The sequence below is a fragment of the Aphis gossypii genome, chromosome X, assembly GCF_020184175.1.
Source record: "Aphis gossypii isolate Hap1 chromosome X, ASM2018417v2, whole genome shotgun sequence".
Taxonomy (NCBI): Eukaryota; Metazoa; Arthropoda; class Insecta; order Hemiptera; family Aphididae; genus Aphis; species Aphis gossypii.
In genome coordinates, this window is record NC_065533.1 from 59,604,139 (window position 1) to 59,620,731 (window position 16,593).

The window sequence follows — 16,593 nt, forward strand, 5'->3', positions numbered from 1 at the left end:
ATATTATATTTGTAGTGTCTCTACATAAAATATTATTTAATAATTTAAAAATAATGATTTTCTTAGTATTAATAATAATATGTTTACTCTTTTTGTTGTTGACCCGTATGTCGAGAGGCATACATTTATTCATTTTATTTATGGTACTATGATAAAATTTAATTGTAATGTGACCGTGCCAGGTCGACGCGACAGTAACAATCGGTTTTTCCACAAAATTGCAATAAATAAGTATACATTACTTGTTAAATATTATATGGTAACATATTCGTATCGTATTTATAGAAATATCGTGCTTGAAAAAATATTCTCCACTCTTATAATATTAATGACACCCATTTTAAAACGTATAATATCTACAAATAATAAAAAAAAGTACGATTAGTTTATCCACATCGGTTACCATTAAAATATAATTCATTCATCACTTTGACTTAGTATATACGAACACTAACCAAAATGTACATCAGTGCTGTATTATTTTATTATTTTGACCAGACTGTACGTCTGCACACTACACTTTGAAAACGTCCTTTTTATTGTGTCGATGATGCCTATCGACCCAGGCACATGGATTCGATTGTTATATTACTGTCGTAAATCCATGTGTCTTCGGTTATTTTTTCGATTTTATATTTGATTTCGCCTTTATGGCTACATGCTATAATGGAATTTGTAAATCGACGTGTTTCATTGAAATTTGGTCAAAGAAACAGTCGTTACGGTACGGCTAGTAAAAACACATAAATATGCGCTATATGCACACTTAGATTTTGTAATAGGGTTTCTTTCGACTTCAGTAACTCATGTGTCTTCCTTTAAATTGGTTCTTAGGACGACGAAATCGAATGTTCAGACTCAGACTTTTCGTAAAATGTGTCATATGACATTTTTTAATACTCGAAAACATTTTGAAAATAGTCATTATAGATTATATTACAATATAATTCAATAAAAGTTACATATTTTAATCTCAGTATCTCAGTTTCACTTTTTTGATATCGGAATAACAACCGTAATCATTTTTCCATATTATGTTATTTTTCTCATTCACTAAGATAATATTTTAACTGATGCACTACTGCGACTGCTTAATATATACATATTTCATTTAATTTCCAAATAACATTTTATTATTCGATTTTAAATACCAGACACGTTAACGAAAATATTTTTATTAAGGATTTCGAAAAGTAAACATGCGATGGGTCGTCGTGCTATTAGTGCATGTGTTACGAGGTTTAGTCTGTGTCCGTTTTTGATCTCAAAGATATAATAATAATGAACCGAGTTTCTTGTAGTTTTTGTAATGCATACAAAAAAAATAACAAAACATAATATACAATGCTATTATGCGTTTAGCTTCGGTCCGTCCCCGGCACTCCCCGCTGTCTTTGCCCAATGAAAATCGACGGCGTGCAGCCACATGCTATAATATTTTTGTCTCCGCTGTCCGTGCCGAGCGCCGTGTACGCCCATTGTCACCCTTCCCGCATTCCATCAGTCCATGGGAGACCGGTTCCATAACTACCATTAAGTTGTTAGTACTGTGCCCTGCGTTTTGCGTCTCCCGTCCGCGCTTGTTATTCGTCCCGCCGTCAGTCGTTTCTGTGTCGCTTACTTCGACACTTTTACGTCGTTTATCTTCAACGTCTGCCCGTCGTCATCTATACGGTATGTTATTACTCATTATTATTTGCCCTTAATTTTTTATTTTTATTTAAATTGATATTAAATTACTATGATACAATATTAAGACAAATTTATGTAATATCGTCATTCGTCATGAATAATCTCTTCCTTTATTATTTTTGTAAAAAGTTATTTATTTGGTGTGGATTGCTTTGTCGATTTGCCATGAGTAAATGAGCAATGCGCACTGACATCTACTCACATATTAAATGCCTACAACATGGTTCTGTATTAGGTATTTTTATTTTAATTGCGCTACTTTTTTTTTTTATTTCGCTGAAAAATAATGTTGTATTATAATATTTATTCAATATCTCAGCTATTATAAGTAACTGCTATTTACTCTGTTTTTTATTGGTTATTCTAAGAGTTATCAGGCTAATTTTTATTTTCTAAGCGTATTAAATCACAAACTTGTATCTTATTAATGTGTCAGTTTATTCGAGTGTCTCGTGATTAAAAAGTGCGTTGGGCAGTGTTGTACGCCGGGGCTATACACAACCACGTGCTTACGTTTCGACGGACGGACTTAACAAGACTGTATCCGTCGTATATATCTATACAACATTTAGTAAGAAATGGTAAAACCCATTAAACGCGATATTTTCCGTTAATCAATGTAGTCCCGTCACAATTTAAATTTATTAAAATTTGCCCTTTAATTTTTTCGCTATTGATGAAAACGTGCTACTTCAATTTAAAACAATGTAATATGATTTCGAAAGAATTCGACGTGTTTAGCTTTTGGTATTGGTATTTAATTTTTCAATTCCAATCAAGTGTCTAATTGGTTCTCCCTGCGTTCTTGCAATTTTCAGTGTAAATTTAAAAAGGTTTTATTATTAAGAAATATCTCATTTGATTTAATACGCATTTAAAATTTGTTTGTCATAAAGTTTACTTGAAAATTTGCTTACTAATTGCACATTGTGAATAGTGAGATTAGCATGTTCATAACCACATGGTCATTAACATCGATTAAATTTATAGGAAAAGTGTATCACCGACGATATGTCAGCTGACTTAAAATCTGTTTGTTCTTTTTTTTTTTTTTGTGTTCTTAGAAATATGAAAAACCCATTTTGGTCGCCAATGACGGTGATAGTAGTCATTGTCGAATGCCGACCATTAATAATCTATCATTGGTTTTTTATTTGTATGGCTTGACAACAAATTAACATTTCAGCAAATAAAATTGTAAAGATTTACAATTTGTAATAAATTAAATATGATTGTAACAATATCGCTAAAAATGTATGGTATTTAATTAAAATTATTAGTGTAATTATTAGCCACTTTGAAACTTTGAGTAGTTATTCAAAGATGTAGGTGCATCCTTTATCCATTTTTGATTTTATTATTACCTCTGGTGTGATCACATGGATTTCTTTGATGCCCCTGATTAAATTTCCTCATTTGACATTTTGTTATAATGTGGTTTGCTGTTTGTGATTACTGCAGTTTCACATTGGTCTATCTCTAAGTCAACATATATACATCATTTTGGCATAGTGCCCATGATCTGTATGAAGACGTTTTAGCATAGATGTATAGGTGTCTAGGTATTTTTATTCTCGTAACTCCCTTGTTTGAGATCAGGTACCAAGTATAGTATAGTGGTATAGAAGGTTAAGTCTATTCATCATACTAACGCCTATTAGTTTCATATTTTGATCTTATTAGATCTATGGTAGCTTCCAAGGTGGCTTTCTTGATTTTTTTGATCTAAGTGTTGGTACATCTTCCAATGTTTCAGCTAATAATGAACTCTTCTTATCCTCTGATTTCTTTATTGTTTTAATACAATTTTTTTTCATTCGTAAATCTGGTGAGGCTATGTTGGTTAACACCCGTAATGGTAGTAACCATTGCAGCTGAATTGACTTCACTGTGCTATTAATCACTAACTTAAATTCATTAAATAGTTAATATAAATTAAATAATTAAAATTTGCATATAACTATAATATTAATACAAGTACCTAAATGTATGTTTTCTTCTCTTAGCTCATATAATACAATATTATAAAAAAAAATTATGTAGTTAAATAATACAATTTAGTATGATAATATAAAACAAAAATTAACAATAATTACCAGTCATATTACTAATATGATAAATAATAGAGTAACCCTACATGTTTGTTAAGACTTCTATATTTTGTTCTTCTAATAGCCAAAGTGTAATTTTTTTTTAAGATTCTTAAAAGAGTTGCTGTGTTTAATTTCTAATTTTAGTATATTGTAAATTTTTGGACCAATATATAAGTATGTGGATTGTGTTAATTTATTGTGCCTAGTTGGTACTTGATATTAGTTGTTTATCTAGTATTATGTCCTTGCTCAGTTTTAAAAGTAAGGTTATTTTTAATTATATAAATTACTGACGCTTTATAAAATAATTTTATTAGTAGTACATACATTTATGTCAAAGTAAAAGTATTTTTTGTGGTATTTTGAGTCTTTTAGGATAATTTTTAGTATTTTATTTAGTATTTTTTTTAATGGATCTATAGTTGTATCATACATACTTCCTCTTATAGAAATACTATAACTAATTTGGATTCTATTAATGCTGCTTAATACACTACTCTAATTGTCTTTAAGTTCTAAGATATCTGTTAAATTTTTAAATGCATACATAAGTTTTCTTATTGTATTTGTTATATATTTTATGTGGTTATTCCATTTAAGATGACATATTTCTATATCTAAATATTAACAGTTTTTAACTATTTTAACAAAGGTTTGGCATGTATATATATTTTGATTTAAATAGTCATTCTCATGTATACATAGATTTGTTTTATTTGGTTGATTCAAATTATCTATATAGTGTGGTATAATATGTAGGTATTTCTAAGTTAAGGAATAAATTATTTTCACATAGCCAATTTTATATTTTAATCATGTCGGATTGAATACTAGCAAATACTTCATCGCAGGATTGATGTTCAACAAAAAGTACTGTATCATTTGCGTTAGCAAACTAGTTTTCCATGTGTATTCAAGTAATTTATTTGGTTTATATATATATTAAACAGTGTAGGCGATAGGGTTGTCCCTTGAGGTACACCACATATTATTAAAGTTTCTTCACTTAATTGTTTATTCGAATGTGTTGGTTTCTATTTTTTAAATATGAACTTAATAAATTCTGAGCCATTCCATTGATACCAAGTGTACTAACATTTTGTAGTAATATTTTATGATCTATAATATCAAATGCTTTTGCTAGATCTAAATAAACAGTTACACATTTATTTTTATTTTTAAAAGAATTATAAATATAGCTTGATACTGCTGCAATTTCTTGTTCAGTACTTTTACTAGGTCTTAAACCAAATTGGGTATATGAAAGAAGATTATTACTTTCAAGGTTATTTACTAATTCTTTTTTAATAATTTTTTTAAAAGCTTTGGTAATATTTGATATTTGTGAGATTGAGCGATAATTTTCAATATTAGATTTCTCACCTTTTTTGTGTATTGGTGTTCTTACTGAAATTTTAAAGCGTTCTGGAAAAGTAGATGTTGCTATAGCTAAACTATAAATGTCTGATAATGATTTAATTAATGAATATATATATAATTTGAGAATTTTACTGAAATTCCGGTCTAATCCTGGAGAAGAATCATCTTTTAAAGCCTTTATTGCTTTAATAATTTCTACATCATTAATTACACTAAATTTATTAAATGATATATCTGTAGTATTTGAAGTTAGTTGTTCAGTATATGTGTATTCTATATTATGTATATTTTGTCTTGTAAGTTTTATTTGGTTATACATGTTTTTGTTGCATTTGTAAAATACTCATTAAAATAATTCAATATTTCTTTTGATTTATCTGTGGAGTGCATTTTTTCACCAAGTTCGTTATTAATAATTTGAATAAAAGAATTTGCTTTAGAACAGTTTATCGCGTTTTTTTATCACTTAATTTTCCACAATTGTATGGTAAAAATTAAAAATTAATTGATGGTCTGTGATTAAAATTCAAGTATTATATTTAAGTACCTTATAAATATCATAAATCTTATTTTAGCAATTGCTATAAAGGCAAGTAGTAGATAGTAGATCTATGACTAAATAAAAATACAAAACTATACCAGCTATTTAAGTGCAAAACTCATATTATATCTCTGTCAGGGGCAAATATATTTTATGGCAACTGCCAACTGGTGCTGTAGTAGTGTAGTATCCCAGCATTCATTCAGCTAGTCTGTGCCTGGTTGTCAAATTTCTTTAATTGTATACTGTTTCAACCACACTCTGACATTATAATCTCAACTTTTATTTAATTATTATTCTTCTTAATAGTATTTGATAAAGTTTTACGATTACAAGTTAGTTTAGTAGGTATTTGTATGTCTGTATCAATTTTATGAAGTTTAATTAAGTGTAATGAATTGTAGTAGTATACTAGAGAATTGGTCTAAATTACTATTATACTATCCAAAATAGTTTGTTTCAAAATCAATGTTTTACCTATTGTAGTTGAATGTATTTTATTAACAATGGTTATTAAATTAATAGTTTTACTACAACACATCAAGACCTTTCAGGGCTGATTTTATCTCCTTAGCCAGATAGTTTTTATAGCCTAGTAAAGCCCAATTTACAAATAATAGTTAAAAGAGTGTGGCACTAATCACTAATGTTTGTTTTTTAGTCTGATCCAGCCTGGGTTGAATTTGTATTATGCTTGTTCACCAATTAATATCTATTTTAGGATTGCAAACTATTCAGTTAAAAAATCTATTTTTTCTCATTTAAGAAAATTGTATTCTAATTTTAGTATTATGATTTTGGCCATACCATTTAATATTTAACAATATATAATATAATACAGATATTTGTATTCACAATGTATAAACTTTAAACACATTAACTTGTTAAGTAATATCTTACAGGTAATTTATAATGAAAGTAATATTAAAACAAGTAGGTAATATTTTATAGTTAAATAAATAAATAAGTAATGAAATGATAAAGTGAAAAAAAATATTACAAAACTAGGTGGATATAATATGTAATATTAATTATAATTACTGGATGATGAAAACTATCTGTGCTTATATATTTGTATCTTCTTGTTCCGGAAGCAGTATATTTTAATTATATTAGTTATACTCGTATTGTGAACTCGTGTAATTTTATTAGTTGGAATATCATCATGTTTTTATTAAAAACATAAAACATGCTTAAAACATCTTTGTGTTTCGTCCAGTAGTTTCTTTATGCCAATTAAGGATTGTGGTTATATACTGTAATTACTACCAATTAAAATTAAATGTTTATGGTCTATTATGATACATCTTGTGAAACTTACTTTTTTGAAAATTTCAGTTCTTGGGATCATAAATAATTACTAATTGTAAATCTGCTAAAACTGGTAATACAATAGTATTATTTGTTTGACTTAAATTATTTTATACAGATTTATAGCATCTGTGTACTTAGTTTCATGTTTTTTTTTCAATAACAATATTTTAATCTTTATTGCATATTTATTCTGATCATGTAACTTAAATTATTCACACTTTTAAATTACAAAAGAATATTTTATTTTTTGTTCAATTTGCCCTCTGTATAATTTATGTTTAATTTTTTTTTATGATATGGCAAGACTAGACTACAGTATGAATGAATATTTATTGTATCTACTACTATGTAGGTATTTAGAAAAACAATCATACGTTTTTCCGTTGAATTTTTTAGCTGTGTAGTTTATTTTAATTATTATAGTAATTTCAGAAATTCAAATTTCGTTGCATAAAATATAATAAAGGATAACATAACACAATGTTCATTTACTTCTGAAGCATTGATATTACCTTAAAGCTAATGCAATATGAAATGCCTAAACACTAATCCTTAAAACATGGTATATCTTAACCCCCTTAATAAAGTAAGTTAGATTTTCAGATCAAGTCCTGTTTGATACTAATATATCTAATAAAATTTGACCTGGAGCAAAAAAAAAAACTGGATTGGTCAGCTATAAATTATAAATAGTTACATAGATCTTTATATTATAATACACATCTAAAAATTTTTTGTTAGGTCTAGCCTAAAAATGATGGATAATTTTTCCTGTCCAAAGTTTAATGAAAACTATCAATATTTCAGTTAGAATCTGTTTAAATTTTTATAATTTTGATAATGAATTGTGATGGTAATTTTTATATGATATTATAAGGTTAGAGTAGTACTTATAATATTTTTATTAAATACTCAAATGTCCGTACAATTAAAATTAATCTTTAGAGTACTGTATATTCTTATAATATATATTTTATTCCTTGTGGAAACTTAGAAATTAAATCTATTATTTTAGTAAAATAATTTTAAATGGATCAAATTAGACCTTCAAGGGGAAAAGCTCGTGGACGTCCTCAAGTTGCAACAAATCCACCCGGTGTATCAGGATTTCCTCAAATACCAACAAATCAACAGGGTTTATCTGGACTTCCTCAAGGAGTTCGAGGACCTAGACCAATACATACTACACCATCACTACAACCACCAATTACAGGACCTAGACCAACTTCTTCACAGCCAATACATTCTACTCAACCATTGCCAACACCAATTACAGGTGTAACTATGCAACGCCCACCTCGTCAGATGCAACCCCGAGCTGCTGGTCCCCCACAGCAAAGGGCGCCTAGGCCTCTTGGACCAAGACCTGTTGTTTCTAGTGATCAAAGTTCAGCTCCGAGGCAAGACCCGATGGCAGGAGTAAGGATTTCTTTGAAATGTCATACTATTTATGTATATTTATATGCAATGTTTTTTAAAGGTGCAACAAGTTACTGAAGGACTAAAAAATTTGGGTGCAGGTAATACTACATAATTTATATATAGTCTGTATTAAGAATATTTATATAGTCTAAAATCTAAATGATAAAATTTGATAAATTCAAGTCCATGTTTTATTTTGATAATATGTAATACTAGCCAAGTTAAAATTCTTGTTTTACTTTTATAATTGATCAATTTTTTTTTTATATATAATTGCTTTTTTTCATAAAAAACTTTATAATAGTAATTTTTTTCCATTTTTAATAACTTCCATAGGAGATGCACTAGTACCTTTAGGGCGTGGTGCAGTAAGAGGACGAAGACAAATTGATGTTGAACATTTTAGGACACCAAGACCTGAATCTTCATTAGGAAATGTTGGAAAAAAAGGTAAGGTATAATTTAAATACATTTGCCTCTTGGATAAAATGTTAGACGGAGACAACTTTACTGTAGATTTACATTGACATCAACAATTAAAAAGTGGAAATAAACAATCCCCCCCCCCAAAAAAAAAAAATTACAATAATTATCTTTAAATATTTAATGATGGTTTTTGCTGTATCTGTGTTTACATTCATACATATCTTCTTTATATTCTTCTTTTTTTTTTCGATTTCAAAAGATGTCATTTGTTAGGCTAATAGAAAATTGTAGTTTTCATTGCCTAAATCGCACTGTTTGCCTTTATCATTTGGATTATCATTATAGTAAATACAATTTGGATTATTGATATCTAATAAATTATCTTCAGTCAGGTTTCTTTAAAATTGTCTGAAATAATTATTAATACTATTATTACTAAATTGAGTATTTGTTGGCTGGAATGCTGTACTAAAATTTCATTATAAAACCAATCTGCCAAAACCTAATTGTAAGAAAGGAGGATTTATCTAAAATTGCATTTGCACTTCTTATGATGTTCGGTAACAGTGTCTGCTAATTGAGTATCTACTGCATTATACTATATGTATATTGATACTATTTATATTATAACTAAGTATTTTAATCTTAAAATTTTCCACAGGAACCACTGGGCAGCCAGTAAAATTGTTGGCAAATTATTTTCCTATCACTTCGTATACAAATTGGTGTTTGTATCAATATAGAGTTGACTTTAATCCAGAAGAAGATAGAATTAGCACTAAAAGAGGGTTATTAGCTCAGCATCGAGAACGATTAGGAGGATATTTATTTGACGGAACTATGTTATTTTCTGGAAGTCGATTTGATCCACCAGTAAGTTGTTAAAAGTAAAATTTAATTATTAAATGTTTTTTTGTTAATTTATTGATTATTGTTGTCATGATATTTAGATTATAAGAAATGAAGAGTAATATATAGTTAATTTATAATTTGTTGCATGATAAATTGATTAAATCAAAAAATAATGTATGTTACTCACTTAGACTATGACTGCTACTTATTAGACTAATGAGATGATTGTTTTAACAACTCAAATATTAAAATGTTATAAGTTAATTTTTATATTCTGTTTTAGAATTTTGAACTTACTTCAAAACGTCGTTCGGATGATCAAATAATTATCATTTCAGTTAAATTCACTAATGTAATAGAAACTGGTGATTATGCTAACATTCAAGTCTTCAACTTACTTTTGCGTAATTGTCTTCGGCATCTGAAACTAACATTGATTGGAAGAAACTTTTATGATCCTGCTGCTAAAGTAAACTTAACTTTTTATATTTTAAGTATTTTACTCTTTATTTTTCTGACCCCTAATAATTACTTATAGATTGATATGGCCCAACATAAGCTTCAACTTTGGCCAGGTTATGAAACAACAATAGGCAGATATGAAGATAACATTTTACTATGTGCAGAAATATCTACGAAAGTCATGCGCCAAGAGACTGTATTGGATTTTTTAAATCAGTGTGCTGCTGATAGGAATAGAAACAAAGATTGGATGGTAAGTTAACAACAATGATATTGTAGGATTTTTGTATAAAACATATTTGTTAAATACTTATTAATTGGTTGATGTATTTATTGATTTAGATCAACTTCAAAAGTGGTATTGTTGGTACGACAGTTATGACTAAGTATAACAATGAAACATATAGAATAGATGACGTAGATGAAAATTCTGACCCCAATTCTGAATTCACTAAAAAAGATGGGTCAAAAATGACTTACGTGCAATATTATAAAGAAGTACATTGTTGTTAATATTCATCATTTTAAACTTAAATTAACTTATGATTCCTATATTAGAAATGGAATTTACCGATTCGAGGAGGCAAACAACCCATGTTGATTTCTAAAAATAAAAGATCTATAAGGCGATTTGGAGAAGAAGATACATTGATATATCTTGTTCCAGAATTATGTATTATGACTGGTATTACTGATGCCATGAGGTAAAATTAATTAAACTTAATTCTTATTATTCTTAAATTTATTTGTTAACCATATATGTTGCTAAAAATTGTAGAAGTAATTTCACCCTTATGAAAGATATGGCTATACATACCCGTGTGAATCCCAAAGAACGCATGGACAGATTAACAAATTTTGCTAATCGTCTTCTTAATACTCCTGATGTAAGTTATTTTCATTTTATGTAGCTACAAATTGTTTTTTATTCTAATTAGATTTTTTGCCAATGATTATTTTAGTATATTTAATACAATAATTGTATTTAGTATTGTAATTTTTTGATGATAGTATTGTATTTATTTATAGTCTGTTACTGAATTGAAAAGATGGAATTTGACATTAAGTAATAGGCTTGTTGAACTTACTGCTCGTACTTTACCACCGGAACCGATTCAAAGTCGCACTAAAGGATATAATGGTGGTGATGAAGCAGATTGGACAAAGCATTTACGTTCTCTACCTATGTTTACCTCTGCGATGGTGAAGCATTGGGTTATTTTAACTCCTAGAGACAACTGTCGAGAAGTTGATGCATTTGCTCAATCTCTTGCTAGAGCCGCACAAGGAATGACGTTTTTACTACCTAAGCCCACTATGTAAAGATTTTTTAATGTAATATTTTCATGATAATTAATGAGTATAATTTTTAGAGTCCCTATGAATGATGGTAGATCTAATACGTTTTTAACCCATCTTGAACAAGTGATCAATGAATCGAATCCAGCATTAATTTTATGTGTCATTCCATCAGCACGTGGTGATATTTATAGTTTGATTAAACGAAAATTGTGTATTGATAGAGCAGGTATGTTTCTGATTTATTTAAGCTATTGTTGTATATGTGTATTTATCATACACTTGTTTTCAGTACCATCCCAAGTTGTATTGTTAAAAAATGTTCAAAAGAACAATTTGTCAGTGTGTACTAAAATCGCAATTCAGATCAATTGCAAACTTGGAGGTGCTCCTTGGCTAGTTACTATACCTAAAAAAGTAATAGTTATATAATTGGGTATAAAAATTTTTTTGTAATTACTTTAACTTAAAATTATTTTTAGGGAATGATGATTATTGGTTTTGATGTATGCCATGACAGTCAACGGAAAAATATATCATTTGGAGCCTTAGTGGCTACTATGAACGATGCTCATACAAGTTATTACAGTTGTGTTGAACCTCATGAAAGTGGAGAGGAACTTTCCGTACATTTTGCTACAGGCATAACTAGTAAGTATTTGCAAAATTTTGCAATGTGTGTATTATTTGATAAATAAGTTAATTCCAATATTCCATATTTCTTCAAACATAAACTATTATATGTCCATAAGAAATGCTTAACATTTGAATTGTGTTTATTAAATTCATTCATGGTTTCAATTTACCAGTTACTGATTAATCATTTAAGTCTCAGAAAATTTGCCTTAATTTGGTAAGGTAAGACTTAATGATTATACATAGATCAAAGTTAAAGTTATATTATTGTTATTTTGATACAGAAAATTTACAACAAATTATATGTAACTTAATTTAATGATATCTTTTTCTTATAGTTCACTATGTGTAGGTAGTACATTGCCACCACTTAGGGTCTAGAGCATTGTTTTCCAAGTACTTAATGAATTTTTAATAGATTGAAACCCACTGTAATTTTTTAGAAACTTGCACATACATAAGAATTTATTTTAAACGAAAAAAATGGAAATTAAATTTACATAAAGTCTTCACAAGTGTTCTGTGTTATTGTATTAGTATTTACGATTTTGTTCATAGTAGGTATGCCCACCTCGAAGAACTATTCCCTTTGGCCCATTATTTTGAAAAAATTTTCAGATGTTTTAATAATTAGATTTATTATTTTATGCAATCAAAAAATGTGAGCCTGCAGTTTTAAGAACACACTATCGACTAGTAGAAATGTTAGGTATTTTAAACACGTTATAAGAGCCATTAAATTCAATTAATATTATTTTATTATATGATTTAATATTTATTGTTTGTTGTATTAAAATGAATGTGTATATATATAGCCTGTAGTATAAATATTAATTCTGATGTAGCAAGTTGTAAAAGGTAGAGGGTACCCACTACACCTAGTGCATAGGATGAATATCCAAATATTTAGCTTCTATACTAATGTGTGTTTTATGTCTTTATGGTCAAATAATTTATTTATTAAAATTGAAATGTTTCATTTATTATTATCTGTTTTCTTTATATATATTGTATTTACTTTGTTAATGATTTAACTTTGTTGATATATATTGTGTAATATTGATCAAAGTGAAAATTGTAAATTGTTAATAGTAATTTTTTTATGGTTTTAATCCCCCTACCAGATATAGTTTAAAATATGTATTATTGTTTTCAGAGGCTCTGGTCAAGTACAAGGCTAAAAATAATGCATTACCTTCCAGCATAATTGTATATAGAGATGGAGTTGGAGAAGGCCAAATATCACATGTACATAAAACAGAAGTTCGACTTTTGCAGGTATGTTGGTTTAAATTATTTTAAATTTTCTTATGGTTAATTTTTTTTTTTTTCTAGACTGCTTGTGAACAAATTTATGGGCCAAATTCTGTCCCATTCGCGTTTGTTATAGTTACTAAACGAATTAGTGCAAGATTTTTTGCTCCTGGTCATAAAGGCCCTGAAAATCCACGACCTGGTACTATTATTGATACTGTTGTCACTGACCCAACCAAGTAAGCTATACATATATTATTATACATTTTTATTTAAATGTTAGTTTTTAAATTGAATCTAAGTAATATATTCCACTGATTTGTATGGCTTAAATAAAAATCATTGTAACATGTGTGATCCTGCCGATGGTCATCTGTAACTCAAATGCATTCAGTAAAATCCAAAGATATTAATTACTTCATATTTTAAGCCTCGATATAATTTTTAACATTTAATAAATAAATAACATTGTTGATTAACCACGTTTTTCACTTATCAACGTGATCCATTACCCTGAATAATTGAGTGTCTACTGTACAAATATTTTTGCAAAAATGACACTTTTATGTTTTTTTTGTTTTTCAATACTTTGTGTAACAACGTAAAAAATATTTTAGTTTCTTTGGAAAATTAGATTTAGATTTTATGTAATTTAAAGCATCATACTTATTCTTTTTTATTAAAATGGAAACTCTAAGTACGGGCTGAACATACATTAAAAAGGTTATTCCTAGTATTAACTACAGATCTAAAATTTATCGTATCATAATACAATTTTATTTTCTATCATCGTTTTCAATCTAAGAAAACAATTGTAGAAAAAATTCCCTGTAACCTTTCTTTATGCTACAATTATAACTTTATAAGGATATTGTAAAACCTATTATATTTTAGGTTCTACATAGGTTACTTATTATTTAAGTTAAAGCTATATTTATATAGATCTGCAAACTATTGTTTATTGTATTGTAGTAAAAACAATCAAGTACATGTAATGTAATCCTTAAATATTATGAATTGCAGGTACGATTTCTTTTTAGTTTCACAACATGTAAGACAAGGTACTGTAACTCCTACCCATTACCAAGTGATTGAAGACACTCTAAGACTTCCTCCTGATATAATGCAAAGACTTACTTTTAAGTTGACTCATATGTACTACAATTGGTCGGTTAGTATACCACTGTGAACTATTTTTATATTATACCCATATAATTCTTTTTTCAACTTATTTGTAGGGTACTGTTCGTGTTCCTGCCCCATGTCAGCTGGCTCATAAGTTGGCATTCCTCACTGGTCAGACTCTCCGACGTGCTCCCCACACAGGACTGGATGAATTGTTATACTTTTTATAATTGTGTATACTTATATACTTATATACTTAAAAGTATATAGAGAAAATAGAATTAACTTAGTTTATGAATAAATTTTAAAATATTTTCATTTTGTTAATCTTAATATTTTATTTTATAAATATTTTAAAAATATTTACGATGATGTACTATTTTTTTTTTTAGTTTTAAGTAATTATGCATTTTCTCATGTAACTTATTGATATTTCTTAAAACATTTGACAATTTAATTTTCATTATAAGTCTTAAAATTTCCATTGTTTTTCTTTCATATTATAGAATAATGTGTAATATTTTATCTTTTAAAATTTGGAATATAATTTATAATTTTACTTGCTTAGTTTTTTCAATTAACTAATTACGTTTAATCTTAATATAGTTACTTATCTATAACCTAACTAAATCACTAAATTAATTTAAAAAAGATCTTGAAAATATGAAAAGTAGATTGTGGTAGATGTACCATTCATTACATGAAATACGTTTGTTTACTTGGTCTTAAATTTTTATCAAACAATAAATTTATAAAAACTGCATTTCGGCGCATTTTTTTTCTACATTGTTGGCTTTTGGCACAGATTATATGTTAAAATTATGAATAATTTGTTTGGTTACTATTATACAATAATTTTAGTAAATAGCTTATTTTGTAAAATTAATTAATTAATTTTTTTTAATTTTTATAGTTAAGATTATAGGAAACTACAGTAATTGATGTAGTTGTGTGCTTGAGACTTGAGTGAATGATAGATTATTCAGCTTGGAATAACTTGAGGCAGAACTGATTTAACATAATTGTTTATTTGAGGTGGTGTATAAGAATTTATGTTGGAAATACTGAATTACTAGTGCATCATTTAATTTTTATAAATATTATATTTTTGTTTACATACTTGAGTACTTGACCTGACCTTAAAGATACGGGAAATCAATATTATCAAATATTTGATATTGTTTTTTTATTTTATTCATAGTCATAAGTTTTAATTAGACCCAAAATATTTTTGTTAGTTAAACTATGACACAATTGAAAAACTGGAGATTTTAATTTTAGATTAGATACTGATACACATGTTACTTTGATTTGGTTTACTTTGTAATATTCATTTATTGTTTGTCTTTTATCTCTATTTCATAGTGAAGAAATGAATAAAATTGTTTCTATAATTAATTTCTTATAAGATAATAAACCAAACTACTTTGCCATGGGTGGCCATAGGTAAAGTTTTAAGGGGAGGTCTAAATAAAAAAAAAATTCTCAAATGCAAGATATTAAAGATTCAATAATATTGTCACGTATATTTAAATAAATATATATTATAATGTAATATATTTAAATGTAAATAGTAAATATGCCATATTTATTGAATTATAAGTTCATAATATTTCTTGTGCAAGAGGTCCTAGTTTGCCCTCCCTCCAATGTTTATTATTACATATTATTATGAATCAAATGAATATTGTATATTTTGATTATAAAAAACATGAAAAGTATATGTTTTATCGTGTATTTTGTTCCTAAACGTTTTTACTTCATGTGATGTTGAAATGAGTTGGTAAATATTATAAGAATAAATATTAGGGTGTAACAAAAGATCATTCATACTGTTTTAAAGATTAATAGTACCATGTAATTGTTTATTGTAATAATATAATTAAATAGCATTAAGAGTTAGGTATATTTCATATTTTTTGGCATATATAATATTAATTGCATATTTTAAACTTGATATTACATATAATTCCTAGCTCTAGTACTAATAAAATATAAATATAAAAAATTCATATTAAATTTATAAATAATGCTCTAGTGATCAAAAAAATTAAAATATAGATATTCTGTTAGTTGTTGAAATAAAATTTTGCCTAT

The 16,593-nt window shown here is 27.3% G+C and overlaps 1 protein-coding gene across 2 annotated transcripts; it reads left to right on the forward strand.

Moving 5' to 3' along the window:
• Positions 1–1,508: 1,508 nt before the first annotated feature.
• On the forward strand, positions 1,509–15,259 carry LOC114123562 (piwi-like protein Siwi). Of its 2 annotated transcripts, none has more exons than XM_050206285.1 (18): positions 1,509–1,674; positions 8,036–8,439; positions 8,501–8,540; positions 8,779–8,892; positions 9,530–9,741; positions 10,004–10,189; positions 10,259–10,435; positions 10,525–10,680; positions 10,741–10,886; positions 10,961–11,069; positions 11,212–11,501; positions 11,556–11,710; positions 11,774–11,898; positions 11,964–12,132; positions 13,274–13,395; positions 13,453–13,610; positions 14,395–14,542; positions 14,610–15,259. In XM_050206285.1, the coding sequence occupies exons 2-18, from the start codon at positions 8,050–8,052 to the stop codon at positions 14,724–14,726; spliced, it is 2,814 nt and encodes a 937-aa protein (XP_050062242.1). In that variant the 5' UTR covers positions 1,509–1,674; positions 8,036–8,049; the 3' UTR covers positions 14,727–15,259. The 2 variants fall into 2 exon arrangements, with proteins under 2 accessions (XP_050062242.1, XP_027842380.2); XM_027986579.2 differs by having other exon boundaries at positions 1,511–1,674; positions 8,064–8,439.
• Positions 15,260–16,593: the final 1,334 nt, after the last annotated feature.

Bases quoted from the DNA above. Each gene is read 5' to 3' on its own strand.
- LOC114123562 (XM_050206285.1), top strand. From the start codon at position 8,050: ATGGATCAAATTAGACCTTCAAGGGGAAAAGCTCGTGGACGTCCTCAA. The intron at 8,440-8,500 runs GTAAGGATTTCT...TGTTTTTTAAAG, and splicing joins GGCAAGACCCGATGGCAGGA to GTGCAACAAGTTACTGAAGG. The intron at 11,502-11,555 runs GTAAAGATTTTT...TATAATTTTTAG, and splicing joins TTACTACCTAAGCCCACTAT to AGTCCCTATGAATGATGGTA.